Below are 25,976 nucleotides of genomic sequence, written 5' to 3'. Positions count from 1 at the left end.
ATTTTTAAAAACCGATAGGGGACACCCTCTGCAAATAAACCTGCCCATCATGTCTGACTATTTGACTGCAAAGTCCACCCCAGTTGAATAATTTCACCAAGGAGATCATCATAGAAAATTCTCCATCTAAGATTGTTTGGATGACCACTTCTTGCATGCTTTAGGGAATTCCCACTCATGGGCTTTCTGTAGAGGGAGGTCTCCAATGAATTGTCCTTCACATACACTATTAGCTCTCAAAAAATGATGTCACAATCACTAATATGACTGGTAAAATGCACATTCAAGGCTTTGCAGATAAGGATGGTTATATACTCCTCCACTTACTCCTTGGTGCCCTTCCACACTATGAAAAGGTTGTCTATATTGCAAGTGCACCCATGAGACTAGGTTATTCACCCATATTTGATATTCCTCCACCCATGCCACCTGCTTCTCCTACCAGCTTAGGAATAAAATCACATAGCTGGGAGGGAAGTAGGTGCCCCTGAAGATGTTCTGGTTAAGACAAAATTCTGTGAATTGTAAGATCATCCTATTGTGCTCATAAAATGCAAGGGTTCTACTCCTTAAGACACATTGTACTGTTCCAATCCTGCTGTATGTGCAATACTAGCATAGAGACTTGTCATTTCAAGAGTAATCACCAAAAAATCCTCCTCCCACTCTATACCATCAATTCTATGAAGGAAGTCCCTCTTGTCATTGACATAACAACTTACATTTTTTACAAATGGGAAAAGATAATCATCCACGTATACAGACTGCAGCCAAGGTAGTTTCTGTGATGGCATTTATAATGCTGCATATTATTCAGAGCTATTTTGTACTTACTTTTAGGCCTTTAATGATATACTAGTTTAAAGACCAATATGTGCAAAAGAAGCGTGGATGATGTTATCAGTGATGTCAAGAAAAAAAGTCATAAATGATGTTGTCAGTAGTGTCATAAATTATGTCATAGAACATGTCATGAGTGATGTAATATGTGAGGTCATAAGCAGTACGTGGCGGGGAACAAGTGACAGTTAGCTGTGCTAACTGTAACTTGTGAATTTCTGTGGTTTTTAGTTTAAAAAATTAATGTTGTCGCTGACATATTCACCTAACTATAACATTACTTTAAGCTTTGGTCATATATATTAAATAGCTGCATGGGAGGGGGTCTTCGAGGCCCTTCAGTGGTTCATAGAGAAGGTACTAATACACCCTCCCCTTTAAAAAAAAATAAAAAAAATAGAAATTGACCTTGGGATAGGGTCCCCAGAGCCCTTGAGAGGTTGAGGGAGAGGGCGAGACTCCCCTCCTCAGCCAAAAAATAAACCCCTGGCCCTGAGAATTGGGTTACCAAGCCAATAAATGGCTCAGGTAAGCGGGCTGCATGCTGCCCTTCCCTTAAAAAAAAAGAAAACAAAGTGCATGTGAAATGAGCAGATATGTCACTCTTTAAACATTCACTCATCCAGCCCTCCAGCACTCCATATTGCCCTAGGGCTTTTTTAATATTATTTTTAACTCCTGGCAGTGCCCCTATAAGTGGCAGGGGCACATTCAACCTTTCTTTAATGTTTTATGTGGCTACAGGTTGTGCAGCAGCACCCGTCAACATAAACAAGATCACCACACTTGCGATGGAGGTCGGAACGCCACAGACATGGTGGTCTGACCACCCTATTTTGACCATGGCAGGTTGCCGCCTGTCAACAGCCTGGCAGTCTCGGCAGTCGCAATCCACCAGGGAGCGCTGCCCTGGGGATTACGAGTCCCCTTTCCGCCAGCCTTTGCATGGCAGTCTGACTTCCATGCAAAGGCTGTCAGGAAAGGGCGTCCGGGGCATTTGGCATGGGCAGTGCAGGGGCACCCATGGACAACGCGCATTTCACTTTACGATTACGAGCCGGCGTCAATGTTGTGGTGAGTTTTCCGCTGGGCCAACGGGTTTAAACGCTGTTTTCGCCAGCTGGCTCAGTGGAAAACTCCTAATAGGGTGCTCAGCAGGCCATCAGCACTGGCGGTATGCTGGCTGCAGCGGCTTCCAAACTCGTAATGAGGGCTTAAGTCTCCTGTGTCATTTAATTCATGACTGTAGGTGAGCGTAGCATATTTTTATAGATCCCTCCAAGCTGGTCATATGTGCTCTGAGCTAGAGTGCAAGGCCCCCCATTATTGGTTGTATGGATGCACTTTGTGGCCTCAAACTTTAAAAAAAGACTCAAAGACATGCTAATGTTATGTTTTAAAGGTATACTAAAAAATATTTTAGTCACTTGTTAAAAACTTGAAATATATGAATTAAAAAATATACATTTGATTATAGTTATTGGTGACTTTTTTATAAAGACTATAGGTTTGCTCTCTCTATGTTAATGTGCTGCCTGTTTAATAAAACCGATAAGTCTACTGCTTTTTGTATTCTGACCCTTTGACAAAGCCAGTAGGTCTGCCTTACTTAATATTAGACCTTTTAAATTGTGCCATGCATGACAGCCATAGGTCCTGCAAGCAATATCACCCCGGCAATCAATATCTTATTTATGTTAAAAAACATAGAAATACACTAAAAAAAAGATTAAAGTGACAGTATAGTTAGGAATTGTTACTATATGTTATTTTACATTAAAGACCTTGGCAATTCACTGAAAAAAGCAAAGGTTAAAGGGACGTTCCACTTAGGTGACAATGTCAGTTAAAACATACCATTTTAAGCAAACAAGAAACTGAAATTCACTAGTAACTATTTCTTATGTTAAAGAGATTATAACTCACTATCTCCATGCACTGCTAATTAGACCACATATTACATCACTAATTACATGTTCTATGACATCATATTAACATCACTACAACATCTGAAATGATATAATTAATGTCAGGGTCATTAGTTATAATTAATTTAAGGCACAAACACACACACACACATAAAAAGATCTCAAAATCTCTGCAAACCTTAAGCTTTAATGTCTTGTGTTAAGATTGAAAGCAGTTTCACATCCAAGGAATGGAATTATTGGGTAGGTGAATGCATATTGTCCCTTATTTATCTGTTTGTTTGTTCCATCTTTTTGTAGAACTCTTGTGACAAAGAAGCCACTTTGAATATCCTTACTGTACTGGGTGAGCTGCTGTCAGCTGGTAAGTCTTTAGAAAAATACTTTAACATGTGTGTTACATATTCTGCAATTTAGCATTAAAAGCATTACAATATATTTTATGTCATACCTACAACTAAAGCTAATACTACTTTGTAACTAGTTGCATGCATAACAGAGTTATTGCATTTGCATGAAGCATCTCAGAAGCAGTCATGATCTCATCAATAAGAATTCAATAGAAACAGAGTTATCTACAATTTTAAGGTTATGAAACTGAATATTGCTCCAATAACTCTACCATCCATGTCTTATTTCGAATCATGATAGCTTTTCTGTCTCGTCTGTCCACACTATGGATTGCAGTTTAAGGAAGCTGTAGACTTTTGAATACAATAGTTGCAGGCGATACTGAAACAAGCAGTAGCCCAATGTTGGCTTACTTTTAGACTCAGAAAAATTGTTGAAAAAAGGGCTGGAATAGGTAGAGTCTCAGCGGAGCAAGGCACTAGGCTGTATCTGAGTATGTGTCAACAGCAATGGGGAGCCCTTTAACGACTTCTTGGTGAAGCCATTGACGAAGCCAGGAAAAAGCTCTGAGCAGGAGTAGCTGGATTTCCACACCTAGGAGATCAATGTCATCAATAGGATTCTGGTCATTGCCGAGACTGGTGAAGATTTCTACCTGCAGGCTAAAAAGTTTTTCTGGAACTTGGATTCATCCACCTGGGTGAAGCTGCAGGCTGTAGCCAAAGAAGTCTCCAGGTGGTCGGATACTACTGCCTGAAGGTCCCACTGAAGAGGATTTGCTGCTGCAGAGAAGAAAGCAGTGGAAGCTACCAAGAAGTTAGACTGACCAGGGATGCAGGTTGGTTGGACCAACTGACAGGTAGGTCTCACTCTTTTGTCGGTTCTCCAGGCAGGTTGTGATGGAAATTTTTATAAGTCACAGGTTTTGGTTTGTGATACGAAGAGTACCACCAACACCACTACAAAGGGTCCATTATCTGGGGGGTGTCACATGAGGAGTTAGGGCTCACTTCAGCAGAGGCCAGAAGGAGGGTTCAAATCCTCAGGAACTTGTTATGCCTTTGTAGCTCACACAGAAGGCCAGCCAACCAGCCCTTGAAGGAACTCTAGCGATTCTGGTGAGCAGGTCTGGTCCTCCTTCTTCAGGAAGCTGGGCAGTCCTTCTTCTGAATCTTTCACGGGTCCAGGAGTATACAGAAGAGTTGTTTTGAGTTGATATTTGTTCATATGTGACTTTCATAAGCATGAGTTAACATCTTTCTGGTGACCTTTTTAAAATCAGGCTTGTGTAAACTACCAAGGCCATAGGTCTCAGTGTACAACCAGACCAGACCAACATTTGCCAGTTGAACCTGCAATGGATTTAATTGTCTATGCCTGAACTGCTGAAAAAATGGCAGGTTACTTCTTAGCATTCAAAGGATCCCTAAGCTCTTCCCAGGCACATGCCCTTGTTTTAGATCACCCCATAACACCTAACCATAGCTACAGTTTTATATACAAGTTTAAGTTCATTTATTTAAGTGAATAGTTAATTAAAACCCTTGCACTAAAACGGAAGCAAAAAAACTATACATTCATATAAAAATATTAAAGTGCTGGAAAAAACTAACTGTACAAAGTAGAAAGGGCCTAGATGTACAATACACATTGTATAAAACAATCAAATCCAGACCACTAATTATTATATATTTAGTGCTAAAACTTCACATCATAATACTCCAGTCCTAATTACTTTTGGGTGGGATGATAAACCCTAGGAAAACTACCCCCTTGACCATACAAAAGCAATTAATCCACTTAAGAAGCATAAAGTGACAGTACTTCGCTATGCTAGGGGAAAATAAAAATCGCAGTACAATCAGTATCTTATGTGGAGAGGGGGACAGGGTCCCGGTTTCAACTTGGATGCATTACCACCTGCTAAATGGTTGTTTCATTTGAGACTTATTTGCAATAAAGTGGCATTGCAAGCAGAGTCCTGTGCAAAAAAGGTGGATTGCAGCATGAGGCCCTTAGCCTGGTTGCTATTTTGATGTACTGATAGACTGCAGAAAAGCTGCTGATTCAACCGTTCAAAAGCAGTTTGTCCAATTAAAGTGCACAATGTGCCAGTACTTAACTGTTCTGTACTTAACTAAAATGACAAAGCAATCAGAGTCTTGAGCAAAGTGGGTGTCACAGTGCCCATTTCAGCCCAGATGTGTTCCTGCAGGCTAGATGGTTGATTTTTAATTCAAATCTTGTTCACAATGAAGTGACAGTGCAACAAAAGGTACCCAATTTGGCCCTGGTGTTTAAAGTCCTGTTAGTTGGTTGATTTTCAGTCGCAGTCATATCAGATATTTCACATAACTACAATTTAACTAAATGTCTGAGGGAGTGTAGCACGCTAGGATGGCCTGCTTACATCGGTGTACCCCCTGGTGTTGAATGTGGGTTTTAATATAGCTTTCCAATCCTCCAAGTTTGATTCATATGTGCAGATTTGGTGAACCATAGTTTCAGGGGATAGTCTGCACAGTCTGCCAGCCTCTGAGCTGATGGGTCATTTCAGTGGTGCCAGATATAAGAGTGATGGTTGGCCTGCTCCCAAGTATGGATGAGGTGTTAGTTTTCCATAAGATGCTATTGGGGGCCAATCCTCTTACCAGCCAGTAGGAGGGTGCACTTATTTCTTCTGTTTACAGTAGCCTGGATTATGGAATAGTTTGTTATTAAATCCCATTTTAGATCTAAGCAAAGGGCTGTTAAAGAAGAAGAAAGATGTCTCCTAGCTCAGGAGTAATCTCTCCTGCTAATTTCTTTCTCCTGCTAGAGTTTGTTTAGTGAGACCAAATTCTCATCTCAATTGGGTTGGAGGCGAGCGGTGGGGTGGTAAAAATACCATTGTCAAGAGTCTGATATTCAATTCATGCTAATGATGTGCCTATGCCTCTCAATGCTTTGCTGGTATAAGCTATTGTCATTACTAATTTGGTCTGTATGACTTTTGATAGGGGTGTATATGTCGATGTCACAATTGCAGACTTTAGGTGTTGGAAGGCTGCTGTAAGAGAATTAGCTTTTCACTGACAAAAGCTCCATATGCTGCTTAAAGGAGCCTTGTGTTTCAATTGGCATGTCTTGATATTTATATTCTGATACCACCTCAATTTTCCCATCTCGCAGATTCCACTGATGAGAGCTTGTTTGATATTGGGTGTAAATTTATGAAAAGTGGAGCATCCTGTCATGATGCACCACTTTTCTTGCGCCCCATTGTACCCCCATAACGCATTCATAATACCAAGCACCATGGTGCATATGAGGGAACTAGCATCATAAATGTTGACGCTAGTTTGGCGCTTTGCAGGAATAGTGTTAATATTGGCGCTAATCTTACAATGGGACAGGAGGTCCATTGAAAACAATGTGAAGCAAGGTTACACTAAGGGCTTCTTAAATCTGCCTCTGGGTCTCTAGTTCGCAGAGGTATGCACCCTTTCCAAATAGAGACCACAATTCTAGTCAGGATAAGTCAGATACACAACCTAAATCACCCTTGCTCACCCTCTGGTAGACTGGCACAGGGCAGTCAGGCTTAACATAAGAGACAATGTGTAAAGTATTTGTGCAACAGTTGATATTAGTAACACAGTGAAGGACACCACAAAGAGACTCCACACCAGTTTAGAAAAATAAAGAATATTTATCGGAGTTAAATCAGACCAAAACAACAAAAATCCAAAACTTATTTGATTAGATGTAGGTTTTCAAAACATATATGTAATCAGCGCATGTAGGACTGCTTGTGCTCTCCCACTCAAGCATTTACAATACATTTCTAAGATTCTCAGTGGTCCACATCACGGTTTGGCAATTAGATTCCTGATAGTTATATCGGGGCACAACAATGCTCCACAAGTCCCTAGAGAGGTTCGCACATGGGAGACCTTGCTCGGTCCCATGCAATCATGAATTCACAACTCCAGCTGGCTGCAAAAGCACAGTGTAGTCACAGAGTCACAGTACCTTTGCGCGATCCGGGTGTTGCGGTGTCACTCAGGTTGCTCCGGCAGCACAGGGTCAGGGGAGCCACGCTGAAAGAGGACTTCCTCCAATAGCGTGTTTTCCATCAAAGGCAAAGTTAGTGGCTGCAGATGGCACATCAGGAACCTGTACACACAGGTGATGCAGAGCACATGCCGATCGCAGAGGCTTTGCGAGGTCCTTACAGGCATCTACGGTTGTGGGAATGCCAGTGAAGTCCTTGATGATAATGAGATCTCAACAACAGGGGGCAAGCCAACAAGTCCTTGGAGTTCTTGGGTTAAGGAGGTTGTAAATGGGCAGTTTTAATCCTTCCTCGCCGCAAGAAGTAGCAGGCAGGAGGCCAACACAGTAGAGCAAGTGAGAAAGTGGCAGTCACTCCTGGCAGCACAGCTCTTCTTCATTGCAGCGTCTCCTCAGGCCCGTAAAGTGAACTTATTTGGTGGAGTTTGGGGTCCAGTACTTATGTCAAAATGTGTCTTTGAGGTGGGGGAGACTTTAAAGAAGTCTTTGAAGATCACAAGGTCCCTTCCCTTTCTTCCCTGGCTCCAGACAATCTACAAGCAAGAATGCAGCCCTTCCCTTTGTGTGAGGTGAGGCACAGGTCTATTCTGGTGTGAGTGTCAGCTCCTCCCTCCCATGTAGCCCAGGACAACCAATCAGCCTGGTGATGGCCCATCAGGAAGAACATGTCACACCCAAGCTCCCTTTGTGTGTTACTGTCTAGAGAGAAAGAACAAAGCCAGCTGCCATCTACCCTAGACTTGTATTCGGAGACAGGCAGAGGCACTAAATAGTTAAAGTAAGAAAATGCCAACTTTCTAAAAGTGGCATTTTCAGGCTTACAATTTAAAAACCGACTTCACCATAAGCTGTGATTTTAAATTGTGAGTTCAGAGACACCAAACTCCAAATTTCTATCTTTCTCCAAATGGAAATTATACTTTAAAGATGTTTTAATTAAATCTCAATATTAACCTATGAGAGAGATTGGCTTTGTGGTAGTATAAACTATTTTAATGTTTTTTCACTACCTGGACATGTTAAAATAAAATACATACAACATTTTAAATGCACTTCACCCTGCCCTTGGGGCTAACCATGGCCTGCCTTAGGGGTGACGTGTAATAAGAAGGAATGTTTGGGCCTGGCAAAATTTGTACACTTGCCAGGTCTAAATGGCTGTGTAAAACTGCCCACCTAGTCCCTGAAATGGCAGGCCTGGGACATGTTTGAAAGGCTACTGGGGTGTGTGCTACAATCAGTGCTGCAGGATCAGTAGTAGCATTGAATTTACAGGCCTTGGGCACATGTAGTGCCCTTTACTAGAGACTTACAAGTAAATTAAATATGTCAACTATGGATAAGCCAGTGTTACCATGGTTTAGAGTACAAAGCACCTGCACTTTAGCACTAGTCAGCAGTCGTAAATTGCCCAGAATCTTAAAAAAGGGTAGAGGGCAAAAAGTTAAGGTAAACCACACCAAGGATGCCAGGCCTTAAAAAGCTTAATGAACGTTTACCTAAAATTCATAATTTTTGTCTTTTTCAGATTGGTTTCTATTGAGTTTATACTGGAATATAAGGCAGTGGCATTCAAAAGGTTCTGAATACTGATGTTCATCAAACTAAGTCAGACTTGACAGCAGAATGTTTCCAAGTTTTGGAGCGTGTGAGTTTTCCTGATCAAAGCTGCAAGGGAGAGCCCCAAGAAGGAAATTAAAGACTGTGTGGGCAAATACACAACCTTGTCCTGTTTCTGGACTGATAAGCACTTCAGGGAGTGGAGTATATTCCAGCTGGCAAGTTTATTCCAATGACCCTGTGTTCTTGATTGAATACTGCTGCTTTATAATCTATATAACAGATCTCCTTTTGTAAACCCTGTTTGGTTAAATGGGATCAAATGCCTTTCAGTAGCCCAAGACAATAGCTCCTCAAGGAGACAGACAGCAAAGTGTCCAAGAGCACATTAAATTGAAAATTAATGCAATTTGAGTCATTACCACCTTTATAAAATGAGAAGATAATGGAGTCTTTCCAGAAAGAGGGGATTAGATTTAGACTGGTTATGTTCACAAATACTGATACAAAGGTGTTTGCCCAGAAAGATTTCTCATCTTTGAAAATTGCTGGTGCTAGGATATTTTGGCCAGGTGCTGCTTTCTCTTGGGATGGCCAAAGTGGTTTGAGAGGTATTCATACCAGTGCTCCTTTGTAAGTTAACTGTTATTTTAGTTTTTGAAAGATTGTTTAAGTTGGTTACTGTTTTCTTAATGTTTGCATGCTTGTTGGTATGAAAATAATGTAAATGTTTGGCACAAAGTTCATTGTTTGATGCCTTTTTTGTTCCCATCTAAATTTTTCATAGGAAGTCATTCCTTCTACCATTTTAACCTTCAAGGAGTAGTTATCTGAAGCTTTTTGGGAAGCCTGGTGTGCTTGGTTTGCAATACCTTTAATCCATTTAGTTTTCATTGAGCATTTGTCTTTGTTGCTCTGTGTTTATAACTGGTGCTGCTTCCAGAAGTCGCGCATTGTGGGACAAACTGAGCAATTAATTGATCCCAGGAACTGTAGATGGCCTTCGTCTGAGCCAGAGGAGCTAAATAAGTGCTTTTCGCTATTTTTAATAATTGTGCTAGATCTCCATTTCAATCTTTTATTGTTTATCGTGTGAGTACTGCAGTGTCTTCTGGATGGTTGTCTGCGATGATTGCAAGGCACAGGTCCTACAGTAGATGATCGCTTCCCCCCTCGGAATTATGAAGAAGCTGATGACTCGCTGTATAAGGGAGCAGAGAGCACAGTAAAATATGCTAAAGAGCTACTTTCATGATTATGAAATGTTTAGGAATGGAGCCTGTCAGGAAGCAGCCATTGATGTATCTTAGATTAAGAAACTTGAATTCCTTTATGAGCTTTCTGCTCTTTGTATCATGGATTTTGTGTTTGTTCCAGAATTGACCAGTGCACCTTCTAGGAGCTTAGGAATTCTTCATCTTGCTGTCACCCAAGCATATTCATATTGAATTCCCCTGAAAGAATTGTTTCAGCTGACAGGGGCACTTTGTGGAGGCTACAGATTTCCCTTTTAAGATGGTCAATGGCTATTTGCTTGATTTTCGCTTTTGGAGGTGCATAGATATTCATAAGTGCCAAGTTGAAGGTCTGTGAGTCTTGTCTAAGAGTGGTTTGTACAATTCGCAGGCCACTCCAAACTGTTGGTTTCATTATATGATTACCTCTCAGGGCAGCCTGGATGCAGATTGCCTTTCCCCCTCAAACTTGGCAGTAAGGAGCTTCTTTTATTGCAGGAAACCAGAAGGTTATGTAGCCTGCGATTGTTGGCACCATCTCTGCCATGGTTTCCTGTAGTAGAATTATCTGGACTAATGACAGAAATTCCAATGTCTCACTGTCAGCGAGTTTAGCTGACAAATCGTTAATGTTCCATGAACAGATCTTAAATTTTCCTACTAACCCTGTTGAAGCTACTGCTGTAGGGCTGGTTTATACTTGCACTTTGGGTTTGTTCGGAACTCCAGAAATCCAGCTCCCATTTTGATCCCCTAATGGTGACCTTTTGTCTATACAGTCAAGTGGATGACCATGTTCCGTGGGAAGTTTGAGAGACTTGTTCAGAGAGTTCCTAAAAACTGAACATTCGTTTTTTTGAGGGCTAATAGTATTTTTGTTCCTCGTGTTCATGGCTACAAAATGTGGGTAGGCTGATTCTCTATGAGCGGACACCCATATTCTCAAGCTTTCGAGCATCTTTGCTCCTACCAGTACCTTTTTTGCTGCATTGGAAAATGTCCACAAGACCTTAGCTGTTTCATTAGAATGTCATGGTGCAGGGGCCATAAACTCCACAAAGGCTATTTTGTTCAACACACTTGTTTCTGTAATTTGGCTCAATGGAAGAGGATTCAGCAAGTCAAAATGTCCTCTCAATTGGTACCCTAGGTACATTAGAGTTTCTTTGTTACTGTTTTTGTCTGAAGAAAAAGCCTGAGCCAGCTTATTCTTTCATCAGCTTCGGAGTACGGGTGGTACCTATTAAGGTTGACGTTTGATAACCAAGGCCAAATTCCTTGACAATTGCATGTTGAATTGTGCTTTTCTCTGTAACTCTACATCTGCACAAGTCTGAATGAGAGTTTGAGTTTTTGAAAAAGGAATAAATATTATTCTGCACAGCAAGGTTGGACTTCTTCTTTTGTGCTTTATGGTGGTTTTTCCTGTAGAGGTCTTCAGTCATTTGGTCAGATACGGCTAGTGTGTCCTCTCTTAGCTCTGTGATCTTACTTCTAGATCCGGGGCAGGGACCTTCTGGAGTGATGTAATTAATTCTCACTACCGAAGTTGTCATTGGTGGAACTTTAGGGCCAGATGCAGTGCAGCGCTACTTTTCTTGCGCCCTTTATTGCCCTCTAATGCAACCATGTGTGCACCGTATCTAAGATACGGCACACCATGGTGGTATTTAGGGAACTAGCGTCAAAACATTTTTATGCTAGTTCAGAACTTTTCAGGATAAGATTAAAAAATGTTGATGCTAATCCTGCAAGCCCATTGATGTTGATTGTAAACAATGGTGTGTCACCTCTTAATGCCTGCTCTGAGCAGGCTTTAAAAGTGCCCAAAAACATGACTCATGTGTTTTTCAGCCCCCCCTAACAGGGGAACACCCCCTTTGTAGTGCAAAGGATTACAAAGTGTATGCATTTTGCCGCTTTATAAATATGGCATGGGGAAAAGGCCACCTCAGTGCAACCTTGGCATGCATCAAACAAATTAATGTAAGGGGGCACTAAAGTGGCGCTAGGCCCTCTTAAATTAAGGCCTTAGTATTTATAGCTGTTTAGGATGCTGTGGAGTCATGCCTTTTGCAGTGATTGAGACTACACTCTGTGGCTTCATACGCAGGGGGAGATACATCTTGTGAAGACTCCCTTAAGGTTTTAGGCGCTAAGGTCTCATCTAGTTTAGATATCTTAGTCGATCTTCATACGCAGGGGAGATATATCTTGTGAAGACTGCTTTAAGGTTTGAGGCCCTAATGTCTCAACTATTTTGGATATCTTAGTTGATCTTTCAATCTTCAAAGTCTTCCTGAGGTCATTGAAAATATTGCTGAAAACTATGGGTGGTGTCTTTTTTTAGCTTAAATTATAAGGCAGTTTAAGATTTTTGTATCCCCGAGATAAAAATTGCTATCATGTTTAATAGCGTAATCTTGGTGTCCATTTTCACAGACTGATTCTTGGGTTCTTCGTATGTTGATTGCAAGGTTCTTAATAAAGCAGGCCAAACGTCTGAAGGCTTGTTTGTTTTCTAAACAGTACTATCTGAGCCCAGTTCATAGGCATCAGTTTGCATGAACTTAGAGAAATCTGGTAGATTGCCGCCATACGAGGCAATCATTGTTTACTATGTGGCTGGAGTAAGGGAAGGTGTGTAGTGGTATAGTAGATTGGTTGGAGTTGGTGATTTTGTTGAGCTGACAGAGCGAGTACCACTAATGCTGGTCCATGGGGCTCCTGCTTTACTGTGCTTGGCAGATGGAGAGGCTGGTGGAAAGGCTACTACGCTATGCATTTTTTGCATCAGAGCCCATGGAGAAGCAGCTCTCATGGGTGGAAAATGATTGTTGGTTCATCTTGCATCCCAATGCTTTAACAATGAGGGAGAGTTTGTTGCAGTCAGACAGCTGTGGTGAGACATCTGTATTAGCTTCAGTTGCCAGGCCTGTGCCTGTGTGTTCTTGAGCAGTGGCTGTAAGTACATGATGACATGCTTCAACTTGGCTGTAAAGGAGTTTGTTCTGACCTAAAGGAGTCTGAGTTAGAGGTGGTGCTTGCACCTAGAGTTTCCCATTATTTAATGACCAATGTATTAGGAAGTTGATGCTTTCCTTTTCCATTAGGTAAACACTGAAGATGACTGAATTTCAATTGTGTAGAATTAAACCTGTCTGGAGGTTCCTGAGAGACACTGTGTGAGGCAGTTTATTTGCCAATGGTTGGTTCTATGAGGAACGACAAGCCTGAAATATTTACGTTGGATGAAAAATTAGCTGAAGATTGATCCCTGGGACAAAAACATTTGGTATGAATTTTGGGATGATAATTTTTGGTTATGAATTCCTTTTGTAGGGGAGGGACGCTCTCTTCACTAAGATGCAACAAAGGCTTTTGAGGTGAAGGTATAACAACAGCTGCATCTGGGCTTTAGGATGCAAGGAGGCCTGTGATGGCTGTCTCAGTTTTTGCTGCGTCAATGATAGAGGCGCAGTTTCTTTGTGAGTTAGATATTCATGACGTATTTCTTTGTGTAATGCTACACGGTGTGATGCTTGGTGTGATTCATGCAATACTCGGCTTCGCTATGTTATGCCATGTGAATCTGAATTAAATCTGAATTGAGACCAAGAACCCAAAGTCCAATAGTACAGGGGTCCGAGCAATTTTAGGACTAGGTTATACAAAGTGATTCAGAGTTATACCGAATTAGACGGCAGCTTGAGTAGTCCTAGGCTATAGGCTAGTGCTGGTAGGACATGGTGATTAGACTGGAAACTGTTGGTTGAACGTAACAAAAGGAAGACACAATGGCACAGCTAAGGAAGAAACTGTAGGCCGAAAGACTGGAATGGTGGAAGCAGAGGGTTGGGAGCGGGAGTCAAGAGCAGGTAGGCTGGGCACAGACTGAGCACAGAAGAACACAGATGCTAGGAAGGTACAAGCTGCACTATTCTATTATAAGCTGCCTACACATCTGCTAGCTGTGAGTCGTGGCCCCCTAGGGTCTTACCTTGCACCACACTTGTGCTGCTGCACATCTGTCAGTATTCCGTATTTCTGGTCTGGTATTTTTGGTCTCTCTATGGTCACTCCACGCTGGCCCACCGCTCCTCTCCCTCGCGCTGACACCACGTACTGGAACTGGTGTACAGTGCTGTTGCATGGACAGCAGTAGGAATGAGGCCCTGATCCTCCTCCAACTTCTTCACTATTCTCTGCCCCTCAGCTATGCCGGTAAGTGATATAATGGTTGTTGAGCTCTGAGGCCCATGGGTGGTCATGCTATTAGGATGGTGTCAGTACTGCTAGTAGCAGTAGTCGGGCAAGCGGACAGGGGGACAAATAGCATGAGTGAGAGGCGGGAGGTGGGTGGCGGGTGCAGAGGGTTTCGTTATCGTCCGTACCACCACTTTTTCCACTTTAAAAGCTTTTGCTGCTTAGTCCACAGGTAGTTCTCCTCTAGCCTGCTGTTGGCCTGCTCCTCCAGATCCACAGAGCACCGTCTTGCTCCTCACGTCAGCATGTCCTTGTGCCCTCTGCCCACCCCTTTGTGCTTGCTACACATGCATGTACACCAACTTGATGAACTGCTTTCATCTAGAGAGAAGAAGACTGAGAAGCGGACCCTCCTACCACCTGAAGTTTTATATACAACTGCCTAAAAGATTTCTGTGATGCTTTCTTAATTTCCTACTACACAAGAAACTGAAACATTCAGGTAGGAGGAACCAGTAGCTGGAATGAAGAGAGGTTTGTGGACTGTTCAGTGACAAGACACCTCAGACTTCAGAAGGGCCTACAACCTGTTAAATAGCATGTGAGAATGCTTTATATCTGTTATATAATTCAAGCAAGAGGATTTGTGTCAAATTCATAAGATCATACAAAAATAAATAGTGGTTTAAAAAATAACAATCTTAACTTTAAATTACCTTTAAAGCAATTGATATCTGGTTTACAATATTGCAAATTGTTTGAAGTTCCTTTTGAATATACAGCTAGTTCATTGATGTAGAACCAAACTTGACAGAACTACAAAGCATGTACTAATAAACAGAAGGCTCGAGTCCACCAAAGTCTCTTTCTCTTAAAGGAGTTTGCGTATAGTCACCTGAGCAAATATCATTCATTATTTATTTCTGAGATTTTGTGTCTGATTTATCTTTTGGGAAAAACAGTTTGGATGCTACGCATAAATTATGTGTCAACATTTCCAGTGCAGGCAGGAGACTCGCAATTGTTAATAAAAGAAATAATGTACTTGTATGTTTCTCTTCTTTAGAGCATCCTCCCCAATGCAAGAACATGCAGCATTTACCTACCCCAAAAGTTTGGTTTCACTGAAAGTGTTTGGCTGTTGAAAGACATATCATTGACAATGCCAAAACCTACAATCAGGACATAGCACACCATTGCTTGACTTTCTTGTCAATCTCATTTGCTTGTTTTTTATGCCATGGCTTTCTTTTCTCTTATTAGCACCATTAACATTATTTTTTTGGGAGGATTTGTTTCTTTCCCCAGCATACCTTCAGGGGACTAGTTTTACTATTGATTTTTCCACTCATTGGGATTGCAGACAGTTGGTGCTCTCTCTCACTCTTTCCTATGTGCTTCTTCTCCCTTCATATCCTCCCCTTGCTCTCTGTGTTGCTCTCCCACTGTAGCTCTTCTGTTATTTTACTCAAAGTTTCCATCGCTGCTCAATTTGCTTTTAATGACAAAACATGGCTGCCATCGTGAGAGTATAAACCATCATATTGTGTTGACATGTAGCATCACACACTGTGGGAACCATTTTAAAATTCTAAAATCAATGTTTTCTAATTCGTTTCCATTCTTTGGCCTGTATGGGTTGCATTATACAACCACCCATCCATGGCAGAACCAGTAGCAGCCATTACAAACAATTTGTAAAGCAAGACCTATTTATTTTGCTAATGTTTGTCTTTCAATGTGGTAGTTGGTGAAGGAAAATGACTCCTCTACCAAGCCACAAATATTTACACCTTCCCTAAAAACATACTTAGCTATCTCACTAACCATAAATAAAAGAATGTATTCTTATATGGATATATCGAGGAACGTTGGGTCGGTCATCTTCATTCACTGGCCTTTTCATCTGCTATTCACATTTTGCTTTTGCCTACCACAGCATGCATCATAAAGTAGTGGGCTAGTCCACTTTTTTATTTTGTGGTGTTTGCACTGTTACTGTAATCTAAGTGCTGCACAAATGCTTAACACATTGCCTCTTAAGTTAAGCCTGACTGCTTGATATGAAGATACCAGAGGCTGAGTACAGGTTAATTTAGGTTGTGTATCTAACGTACACTGACTAGGATTGTGGTCCCTATTTAGACAGGGTGTAGGAGGCTGGCTCTCTATATACTGTACAAAAATGATGTGCACTATGCAGAGAGTCCAAGCAATACCACTTTGATGTTTTGCTCTAGTTTTTATGGTAGCTTGTTCGAGCAATTAGCCCAATCTTGGAGAAGTGCAAAGCATTTGTTGTGCTCACAGTATCAATAAAAAGGGACACACACTCAAAGGAATAACTTGAGACCAATTTACAAAAATACTTCAAATTTTTGTAAAGTGTTTAACAAGATCATCAAAATCGGGTAAGTACTTTTTAAGGTATGACTTTTCCCAGTTTAGAAAATGTCTTACTTCTGTGCATAATTACACACCAGAGGAATCAGGCAATGCGTTTACCAGTGTCTCTTTTTGTTTTTAAGTCGAGGTCAGCAAGAGGTCCTGTGGGCCACCGAGAGAAGCTCAGGCGGTTTTCGCGGGAGCAGCTGCTGAAAAGACTTTGGAACTGGTGGAGGTCCACTGGAGGTCGCAAGGGCTGGGGGACCCTTAGACCACAGCTGGTTCTCCGGTGCAGGGCCCAGAGAGGCTGGGAGCAGAGCTGGTATGTGAGCCAAAAACTGTGTGCAAAAGTGCCCTTGGAAGCAGAAGGCAGGTCACTTTGAGGGTGATTTACAGGTGAGCAGGGCCACTCTGGGGGATGGTTCTTATGCGTTCTGAAGTCCCTTGAGTGGGGCTTGCTCCTGGTCCTTTGGGAGTCCAGAGTGGACTTTTCATCTGGGTGTGCGATGCTGGGGATCCAGTACCATGGGCTATTGCACTGTTCAGCCACTGGAGGTTGAAGTGCCACCAAACTTTGAACACTTGCAGGATTTGTCCTCCGGGTCTGTCAGGTCACATTACATCCAGCTGCTGTGTCCAGTTCCTGAGTCAGCGGAGCCGAACTTGACTTCACTGGTCTTTTGCTTCTTTGTGCAGGGAGTGATGCTTTCATTCTGTAGGGAGATCTTTGGTGATTTTCAGAAGGGTGGAGATCCTCTGGGGTTTTATAGAGTCCACCTAATGTCGATGCAACCCCTCAGCAGCGATTGTCAAGTCCTGGGTGCAGCAAGCATGGTTTGGTGCCTTTTCTGTTGTGCTGCAGGAATGCAGTTCATGAGCCTTGGCTCTTCTTAGTTGCTGGTCTTCTTCTTTTCTTAGAATCTGATCGGCTGGTCTAGGGGTGTCCACTAAATACTGCATTTAGTGGGCATTTAGGGGAGTACCTAGTAGTGACCAATGGGTTATCTACCTTAGGGTGGCTACACCCACTCTGTGGCCACGTCCTGTCGGCAGAGGTGACTTCCCTATCCCTGATAGGCTATTTTCCTACCATTCAACACCTTGGGAATGGTGCAAGCTGGGGCTTGACACTCCTGTCCTTTATTCAGTTTCCCGCCGTTGCTCCCACCAAAAGTGGGTTTGCAAAGGGGGCAGCCATCTGCTGCTAGCAGGAAGGCTGGGGTTTGAGTTTCAAAGGCAGCAAGCCCTTTAAGCTCACAGGCAGTGCTGTGCAACTTCCTGGGGGAGGAGGTGCAACACCTCTGCCCAGGAAGAGCCTTGTTTTCTGAATCCAGCAAGCTAAGCTCTTACCCTAGGGTTTCAGAATCTTGTCTGGTGGTGACAGACTGGTTGTGACCAGCCGGCAACCGTACCAGGGTTAGTAATCTTTTGTAGGGGGTCACCTCTAAGCTGGCCCCTGGGTACATTATGCAATAAATCAGATTCTGGTACCAGTTGGGTTTTATTGTTCTGAGTTGTTTGATAACAAACAACTCAGGGTTCGGAGTGGCCATCAGGTAGCTGTGAACTACACACTGACCAGTGTCCAGCACATACATGTAAAATGGCTGTTCTGTTCACTTACTATGTACCAGGTTTGGAAGGGACACAGTAGGGCACATATTGCTAATGCACCTATGCCCACACATGCAGTATATTACACCTGGCCTTAGGCCTGAAAGGCCTGCCAGAGGGGTGACTTTCCTATATTGCATGCAGTGTGTAGTGGATAGGTCACACATGCTGTGTGCCATGTCAGTTTGCATTTTAGGATTTCACCAGGACACTCAGCCTGCAATGGCAATGCTGGGTGCGTTTAGATGCATGGTCCCTGATGGTGGCACAATCTGTGCTGCTGCCCTCAGGGGCCCACTCTTAGGACCTATAGTCTTAGGGACTTATAGTGGCAGCTAAAGGTATTACCAATTGTGCCAATGCATCTCAACAGTTTTGGGAAAGAGATCTGGCCCAGGAAACCTGGTTAGCAGGGGCCCTGGGCACTACAACTTTGAAACCTAATCAAATACCAGGCAAAAAGTGGGGGACTGACCATGTCGAAAGAGACACTTTCCTACACAGGGAGCATACATCTGCCAACTAGAGACTCAATTTCTAACCTTGGTGATCAGCAGTGACAAAGGGACTTGTGTTTGGGCAGTACCTTACAGTAATTTGGTGTACACTACCATCCACATCTAGACCATTTAGAATCAAGGCCCTCATTATGACACAGTCTTCCGCCCGCCACAATATGGCTACTGCCAGATTTCCGCCACATTTATGGCACATATCCAGCAGTAGCCATGCTGGAGGGCGGTGGCACCTGGCAGTGCTACCACACGCAGTGGCCTGCCAGTAGGAGGCCGCCAGCCTTATTATGACAATTAAGATGGCCTGGTGGTGTCCTGCTGGCAGGGCACTGCGGCCAGTAACAGCGCCCCTTCCAGTTCTCTGCTGGACGATCTCCTCGCTGGACAAGGTTAGTCAGGCATCCCAAAGGGGAGAGGGTGGGATGGTGGGGGGCTGTTGTGTTTGGGTCTGTGGTGTCTGCGTGTGTGTATAAATGTGTGTGTGTGCATGTATGCATGGTTGTATGCGTGTGAGTAAATGCGTGTATGAATGTTGTAGTGAGTGTGTGTCTGCTTGTGAGTGTGTATGCATGTGAGTATGCATGTCTGCTTGACAGTGTGTATGCGTGTGAGGATGCATGTCTGCTTGTCAGTATGTATGCGTGTGAGTATGTATGTTTGGATGTGTCAGTGAATGTGTGACTAGATGCGTGTTTGGATGTGTGAGAAAATGCGAAAATGGATGCATGTTTGGATGTGTGAGTGAATGCGTGTCTGGAAGTGTAGGTGAATGTGTGCGTGGTGCATGTGGGTGTCTGTGGATGTATGTGGGGATGGGGCTGGGGGAACTGCACCTGTAGGGGGGCATCATGTAAGTAGGGGGGCACTGTGACTGTAGGGCGGTGGAGGTGTGTGGCACTGTGACTGTGGGGGGTGGGGGATGTGTCTGTACAGGGTTGGGGGTCAGGTGCTTGCTGCCGGGGTGGGGGAACCATCTACCGATGACAGGGTAGAAATTCTCTGTCACCAGTAGCACTACCGCCATCGTTTTCGTGGCAACCAGGGTGGTAGGCCAGCTCATAATACCTCTGGTGGTCCTCTGTGGACTGCTGGGTCAGAGATGCACTCCTCTGGCTGTATGGGTGTAGAAGTGGCGGCCAAGCTGTCACACTCATAATGTGGCGGTCTTCACCACCAGCCTGTTAGCGGTGATACCAGCCTATTAGCCTTGGCAGTCGGAAGACTGCTGGGGTCATAATCAGGGCCCAAGTGTCTCTGGTCACCATTGGCAATTTTTCTACTCTATCTGATTGGCATTTTTAATTTTTCACTTCTCCCAGATCAGCATTTTTGCTTTTCTATAAATCATGTCCTGATTGGAGATCCCACGACTACACCTGCAAGCCTGAATTTTGAGTTGGCCAAGCTGGAGAAAAACATGGTGGTCCAGCTCAAGGATTTTTGCAAGAAGTTTGGGGTGTCTACCAAAGGCTTCACCAAGACGTTGGAGCTGTACAAGGTGCTGATGGCCTGGATGGAAGCTAGGGATGCAGCATAGGAGATCCTTGAGAAGGATGATGAGGAGATAGAGGATGAGGAGGAGCTGGACCAGGATCCAGTGGAGAATCTGGGAGTTCCTGTGGGCGAGGAGGCTGATACCGTGCAAGGAGCAGTGGTTCCTCCCAGGACAGGGAGTAGCATTTCATTTAGAAGCCTGTCACCAGAGGAACTGGCGAGAGTGGAGGGAGGAGAGAATTTAAAATTGGAGCTAGCTATGGTCAAATTGGCTATGGAGGAAAAGAAAAAGATGTTATCTTTGGAGTTGAGCCTGAGAGAGCTGGACACACAAGTTAGGAGGGCTAAGTCCAGCTAAGCTGGTGGCAGCAATAATTGAGTGTCCTCTGACAGGAGGGTTCACATACCCAAGTGTATGGTGTCTGACTTTGTGGTAGGAGATAGACAGAAGGTTTGAGGTCTGTGAGATTGTTCTAGAGATGCACAACATTCCTGAGAAGGATTGGGGAGCTAGTCTATGGGGGCACATTCCTAGTGAGGGAAGGGATACTCTACTGGCCATCAAAGGGAGAGACAGGATGAGCTATGCGACCATGAAGGACGCCCCAGTCAGGAAGTTTGGTCTAACCCCAGAAAATTACATAAAAAAGTTCAGGGACAATTAGAAGCTATCCCAACAGACATGGGCGAATTGTGTGGATTCATTTTACAAGGTACTGGATGGTTGGGTGAAGGGCAGTGAAGCAAAGTATTACCAGGGGCTGTACAATTTGTTCACAGCAGAGCACATGTTCAGTGCTTGTTTTATAGATCTACACCAACACCTTGCTGACTGTAAGCTCACTGACCCCAGAGAGCTTGTTAAGGAGACAGATCGCTAGGTCAGCACCAGTGTCCCCAAGAAGGTATCTGTGGGGGATCACCACAAGTGTGGGTAGGGTCCTCAGCAGACGTCAGAGGGGGGACAAAAAGAGCAAGGAGTTCTCTAAAGGACCCCAAACAAGTTCTGTGGGTTAGGGCTCCCTTCCCCCTTCTTAAAAGAAAAGGAAGTGGTTCCATGACAGTAGTCTGCAGGGAAGTGTTATGAGTGTAAGCAAGAAGGACACTACAAAGGGGGTGCCAAGTGTCCCAGGAGGGCACAACCCCCCACCAGTGGGTAGTAACTGGGGTTGGCTAGTGCAGCGCTTGGGGAGGAGATTGCCCCAGATAGTTTTGGGGAGAGATTAGAGGTTACCCTAGTGTCCCTGGGTGACAGAGATCATCAGGTGTCATATGGTGTCTTCAGAGCAGGTAGTCCCTAATGTGTTCCAACACGTTGTTGCTGCTGAGAAACGTGAGAGCCACTAGCCAGTGGCTCTGGTTACCTTTGAATTGGGGGGGTTTCAGGGCTACTTATAGTAGCTGGGAGTCCATCCTTGCCTGTTGACTGTCTATTGGGAAGTGGCCCAGAGCATACCATCTGGAAGGAGGTGGAACTCAGGTTAAACTTGAGAATGTTGGGATTGCCTTTGTTAGAAAGGGGGTCTCTGGTTGACAGTCAGTTTGCACTCTGTCCAGGCAGGGACCCTCACTCTAGTCAGGGCAATGAAGAAACACACTTAGAATACCCCCGCTTACCCCCTTGGTAGCTTGCAACAAGCAATCAGGCTTATCTCAGATGCAATTTGTAAAGTATTTGTGCCAACACACACAGTAATACAGTGAAACTTACAAAATGGACACCACATCAGTTTAGAAAAATAGGTAATATTTATATAAATCAAACAAGACTAAAGCAACAAAAATCAAACGTACACAAGTCAAGAATTAGGCCCTCATTACGACCCTGGTGGTGAGTGATAAGGTTGAGGTAATTCCGCCAACACACTGGCGGTAAGTACCGCCAAATTATGACCATGGCGATGATAACTCCCATAGACAGTCAATCTACCACACCAACCTCCATGGCGGAAACAACAGTCACCACAGCGGTAGCCGTCAACAGCCAGGCGGGAGACAAGGTACAGCCCACCATATAATGACATTGCAAACCACCACCTTTTCCGGTTCGGTACCAACGCCAACAAAAGCCTGGGGGAAACAGAGCTCAGAAGTGAAAGGACTCACCACTGGAGGCACAGGGAAGGACCACGCCGCCATGGAACCCGAACTGCAAGTTTTCCAGATGATCTTCAACTGGAACACCAATGCCGACAAAGACGACGACGGTGAGTACAGCCGCCTAGCACACAATGGAGGGAGGGAAGAAGACAAGAGTGACACATGCACAACACACACTCCTTAAACACACACACACCATACACACAACCAGCTGCACATGTAAACCAATCGCACAAGACACACACTATAATAAAATCTGGACCATAATGCTGGAATAACAACAATGTATTAGCATAGCAAAATCCACCACACAAACCAAATATATACAAATGTCCATAAAGGGCCAATGCCCAGTCCAAATTCATGAGGGCACACAAGGCCACAGAGCACAGTCCAAGGCCCAACCTGTTTCCTGACACAGTCAGAGAGAACACTGCAGGGGCATCATTTTGCAAGTGGTAAAGCACCTCAGGGGGATGGGGGCACCTCAGCCAAATAAAGGAACGTCCCCACTGGTTCTGGAGGGGGCAACATGCCCATTGCTTTGACCTGGGGAGTGCATGGCCACAGTCTCTCAAGTCGGTGACTTGCCCACTGGTTCTGGAGGGGGCAGCCCACACAGCAGCCCCTACAGGGTGGCTTACATGGCGTCCACCGGCGGTGACGGCTGCACTGTGGTGGTGGTTGGAGGAGCCTCCTGGGCAGCCCTTGCACTCACTGATGGCTGCATTGTAGTGGTGGATGGACGAGCCTCCTGGCCAGCCCCTGCACTCCCTGATGGCTGCACTTCCATAAGCTGGTGGTGAGGGTCCCGTTACAGCTGGTGGTGGTGGCGGTGTTAGCCTAACAGCTTCCGCTGGTGTAGAGTGCCATGTTTCCTCCTGTCCATGGCTTTTGGATCCCTTGCCCTTCCTGGCAGGGGTGGATGGGCTCTTCCCCTCTCTGCCTGGTGATGCAGGCTTCTTCCTCTTCTTCACAGCTGGTGCAGGTCCTTCCCCTTCTTCACAGGTGGTGCAGGCTCCTTCCCCTTCTTCACAGCTCGTGCAGGCCCTTTCCCCTTCTTCACAGCTGGGGCAGGATTCTTCACATTCTTCTCTGGTAGTGCAGGACTCTTCCCTTTCTTCCCTGGTGTTGCTGGCTCCTTCCCCTTCTGTGTTGTAGGTCTGGTATCCTTACCACCATGAGTAGGTGGTGCTACCACTGTCCCCATGAACTGTTTGGCTGAAGTGCTGGGCTGTGTCCTTGGTACCCTGCCCAGATGTGCAGAACAGGGGTGGGGTAGGTAAGAGGTCAATTTGGGAAAGGAAAAGCTTTTTAGGGATGTTGGGGTGGGAGGAGTAATGGGAATGGATGAGGGAGTGGTTGTTGGTGGTGTATATCTGCTGGATTAGGGTGCCAGTGCATGGGCTATATGCTGATGTGAGGTGGCTGTGGGGTGTCTGAGTGCTTGCGTTTGTGTCTTTTAGGAAATGGGGGCTAGACATTTTGGGAGAGGACACAGGGGACGCGTGCATGGTTGTTGTGGAGGTGTCTGCCAGTGAGGTGTGTGTTCTGCTTGGTGTGGTGATGCTGGTAGTGGATGTAGATGTAGTGCATGCAAGTGTGAGTGTGGACGTGACTGGAAGGGAGGTGGAGGGGAAGGAGGAGGGGGAGACAGTGGAGGCAGTGGATGTTGTTGTGTCTGCAACTGTATGATGTTTGTGTGAGTGTCTGTGGGATGAAGTGTGGTGCTTGTGTTTGCCTGTGCCACTCTTGTGTGTTGCCTTGTGTGTATGCTCATCTGTATGTGTGCCTGGGATGGGTTGGGGTTGAGGAGAGTGGGAGTTGGAGGGGGGATGGTAGAAACAGGGAACATGGCTGCCATCAGAGAGGAGGCCAGAGCCTGAATCAATCTCTGCTGGGCCACCAATCCACCGAGAATGCCCTCCAGGAATGCATTGCATTGCTACATCTGGAATGTAATCCCCTGCATGGCATTCACAATGGTTGACTGCCCTACAGAGATGAATCTCATGTGGTCAATAGCCTCCTCACTCAGGGCAGCAGGGCTCACTGGAGCAGGGCCTGAGGTGCCTGGGGCGAAGAAGATGCCCACCCTCCTGGGAGAGCGGGCACAGGCAACTCGCTGAGGGGCTACTGGGAGGTGGTGATGGTGTGGAGGGTGGCAGAAGATGGCAAAGAATGGGTGGACCCAGTAGGGTCGGCCACCACCAGGGATCTCCCTTTGGAGGAAGTATCAGGGTCTGTGTTGTCCCCTCCAACCTCCGCCATGGTGCTCCCCTTGCTCTCCATCCCACTGGTACCTTCAGCGTCGGCGGACTCTGCCTCCAGGGTCATGTGGGATGCAGCTTCCTCTGTCGGCGGTGCCCCTGCTCCTCTGCCAGATGATGCTAATGCACACAAGGACAGGATGACAAAACAAGAAAGGGTCGGCGAGAGACAAATTATACAGTGGGTCAGGGACTGCACCAACACCTCCGCTGGCTTACACAGCACCCTCACACACAGAGAACAGGCCTACACAATATGCATTGCACTACCAGTGATATGGCTAGTCACCAAGGCATGATGAGGATCACACACCGCCAACTGCAGCACACCTGGGACCTACGCAGCCCTGCCTAGAAGTGACTACTAACCTACATGGCAATGGCACACCATATTCCCTTCTTTTGATGGGCAATGACCTACAGAAGCAATAAAGACAGGATAAAACCATTAACCTAACAGTCCAGGCTGTCACACACATGGCGCACCATACCCGTTTCCATCACCATTGGCACACACATTGCCCAGAGCCCTACATGTACACTACCAACAGATACTCCCCCCTTTCACAATGCCTTCACACACATCCCCATGCATCCTTCCCACATGCATCATGCCCACAGTGTACTCACCTGTTGGTCTGGAGGCCCATGCAGCAGTCCGTACTGGGGTAGGACCCCATACACAAGCCGCTCCAACTCCTCCGAAGTGAAGGCTGGGGCCCTTTCCCCAGTCACACAGGCCATGGTAGATTCCAGACACAGGTCACAGCAGCACATGCAGTGTAGGTCTTCTCCTGTGGAAGGTCAAGAAACAAGTGAGGAATGATTTAGAAAATGGTGGTCACGTCCGCTGCGGTGTACACCATCACAACCGCCTACCTCCACGACGTCCACCGTCAGCAGAATTACCTCACTTCCACCTGTCCCTCCACACAGGACAGGCGGTTGCCATTTCAGGGGGGGGTGAACAGGCCTATTGATAATTGCTGTGTCACAGGATAAATAGGCACATACTTTGAAAATTACACTGTCCCAATACATATGTGCGTGATGTGGACTGCTGTTGTGGTATAGTTGTTCCAAATGTCAGCCTACTCACTTTTGTGTCTCTTAGATACCTACCGCTGTGGATGAATGGGAGATGGAGACATACCCCTGTGTACAGACCCCTGGTGGACTTAGCTACACTGGAGGACAGGCACATCATCCTCACTTATAGACTGGACAGGGCCACAATCACAGAGCTGTGTGCCCAGTTGGAGACTGACCTGATCTCAGCTGTCCATCATCCCACTGGGATCCCCCCTCATGTGCAGGTTCTCTCAGTGCTCCATTTCCTGGCAACAAGTTCTTTCCAAGTGACAGTGGGCTTGGCAGAAGGAATGTCACAGCCAATGTTCCAATCGTGCTGGCAAGAGTCTT

The 25,976-nt window shown here is 45.1% G+C and overlaps 1 protein-coding gene across 1 annotated transcript in view; it reads left to right on the top strand.

Annotated features, from left to right (window-relative positions):
- AGBL1 (AGBL carboxypeptidase 1) overlaps positions 1-25,976 on the top strand; it is a 2,739,156-nt gene that overhangs the window by 293,400 nt on the left and 2,419,780 nt on the right. The window contains exon 2 of the mRNA XM_069221447.1: positions 3,069-3,132. Within this exon, the coding sequence (XP_069077548.1) occupies positions 3,069-3,132 (64 nt within the window). The remainder of the gene's footprint in view (positions 1-3,068; positions 3,133-25,976) is intronic.

The sequence above is a fragment of the Pleurodeles waltl genome, chromosome 3_1, assembly GCF_031143425.1.
Source record: "Pleurodeles waltl isolate 20211129_DDA chromosome 3_1, aPleWal1.hap1.20221129, whole genome shotgun sequence".
Lineage (NCBI taxonomy): Eukaryota > Metazoa > Chordata > Amphibia > Caudata > Salamandridae > Pleurodeles > Pleurodeles waltl.
Note: the sequence above shows the minus strand (reverse complement) of the source record. Positions and strands in the feature narration are given on the sequence as shown.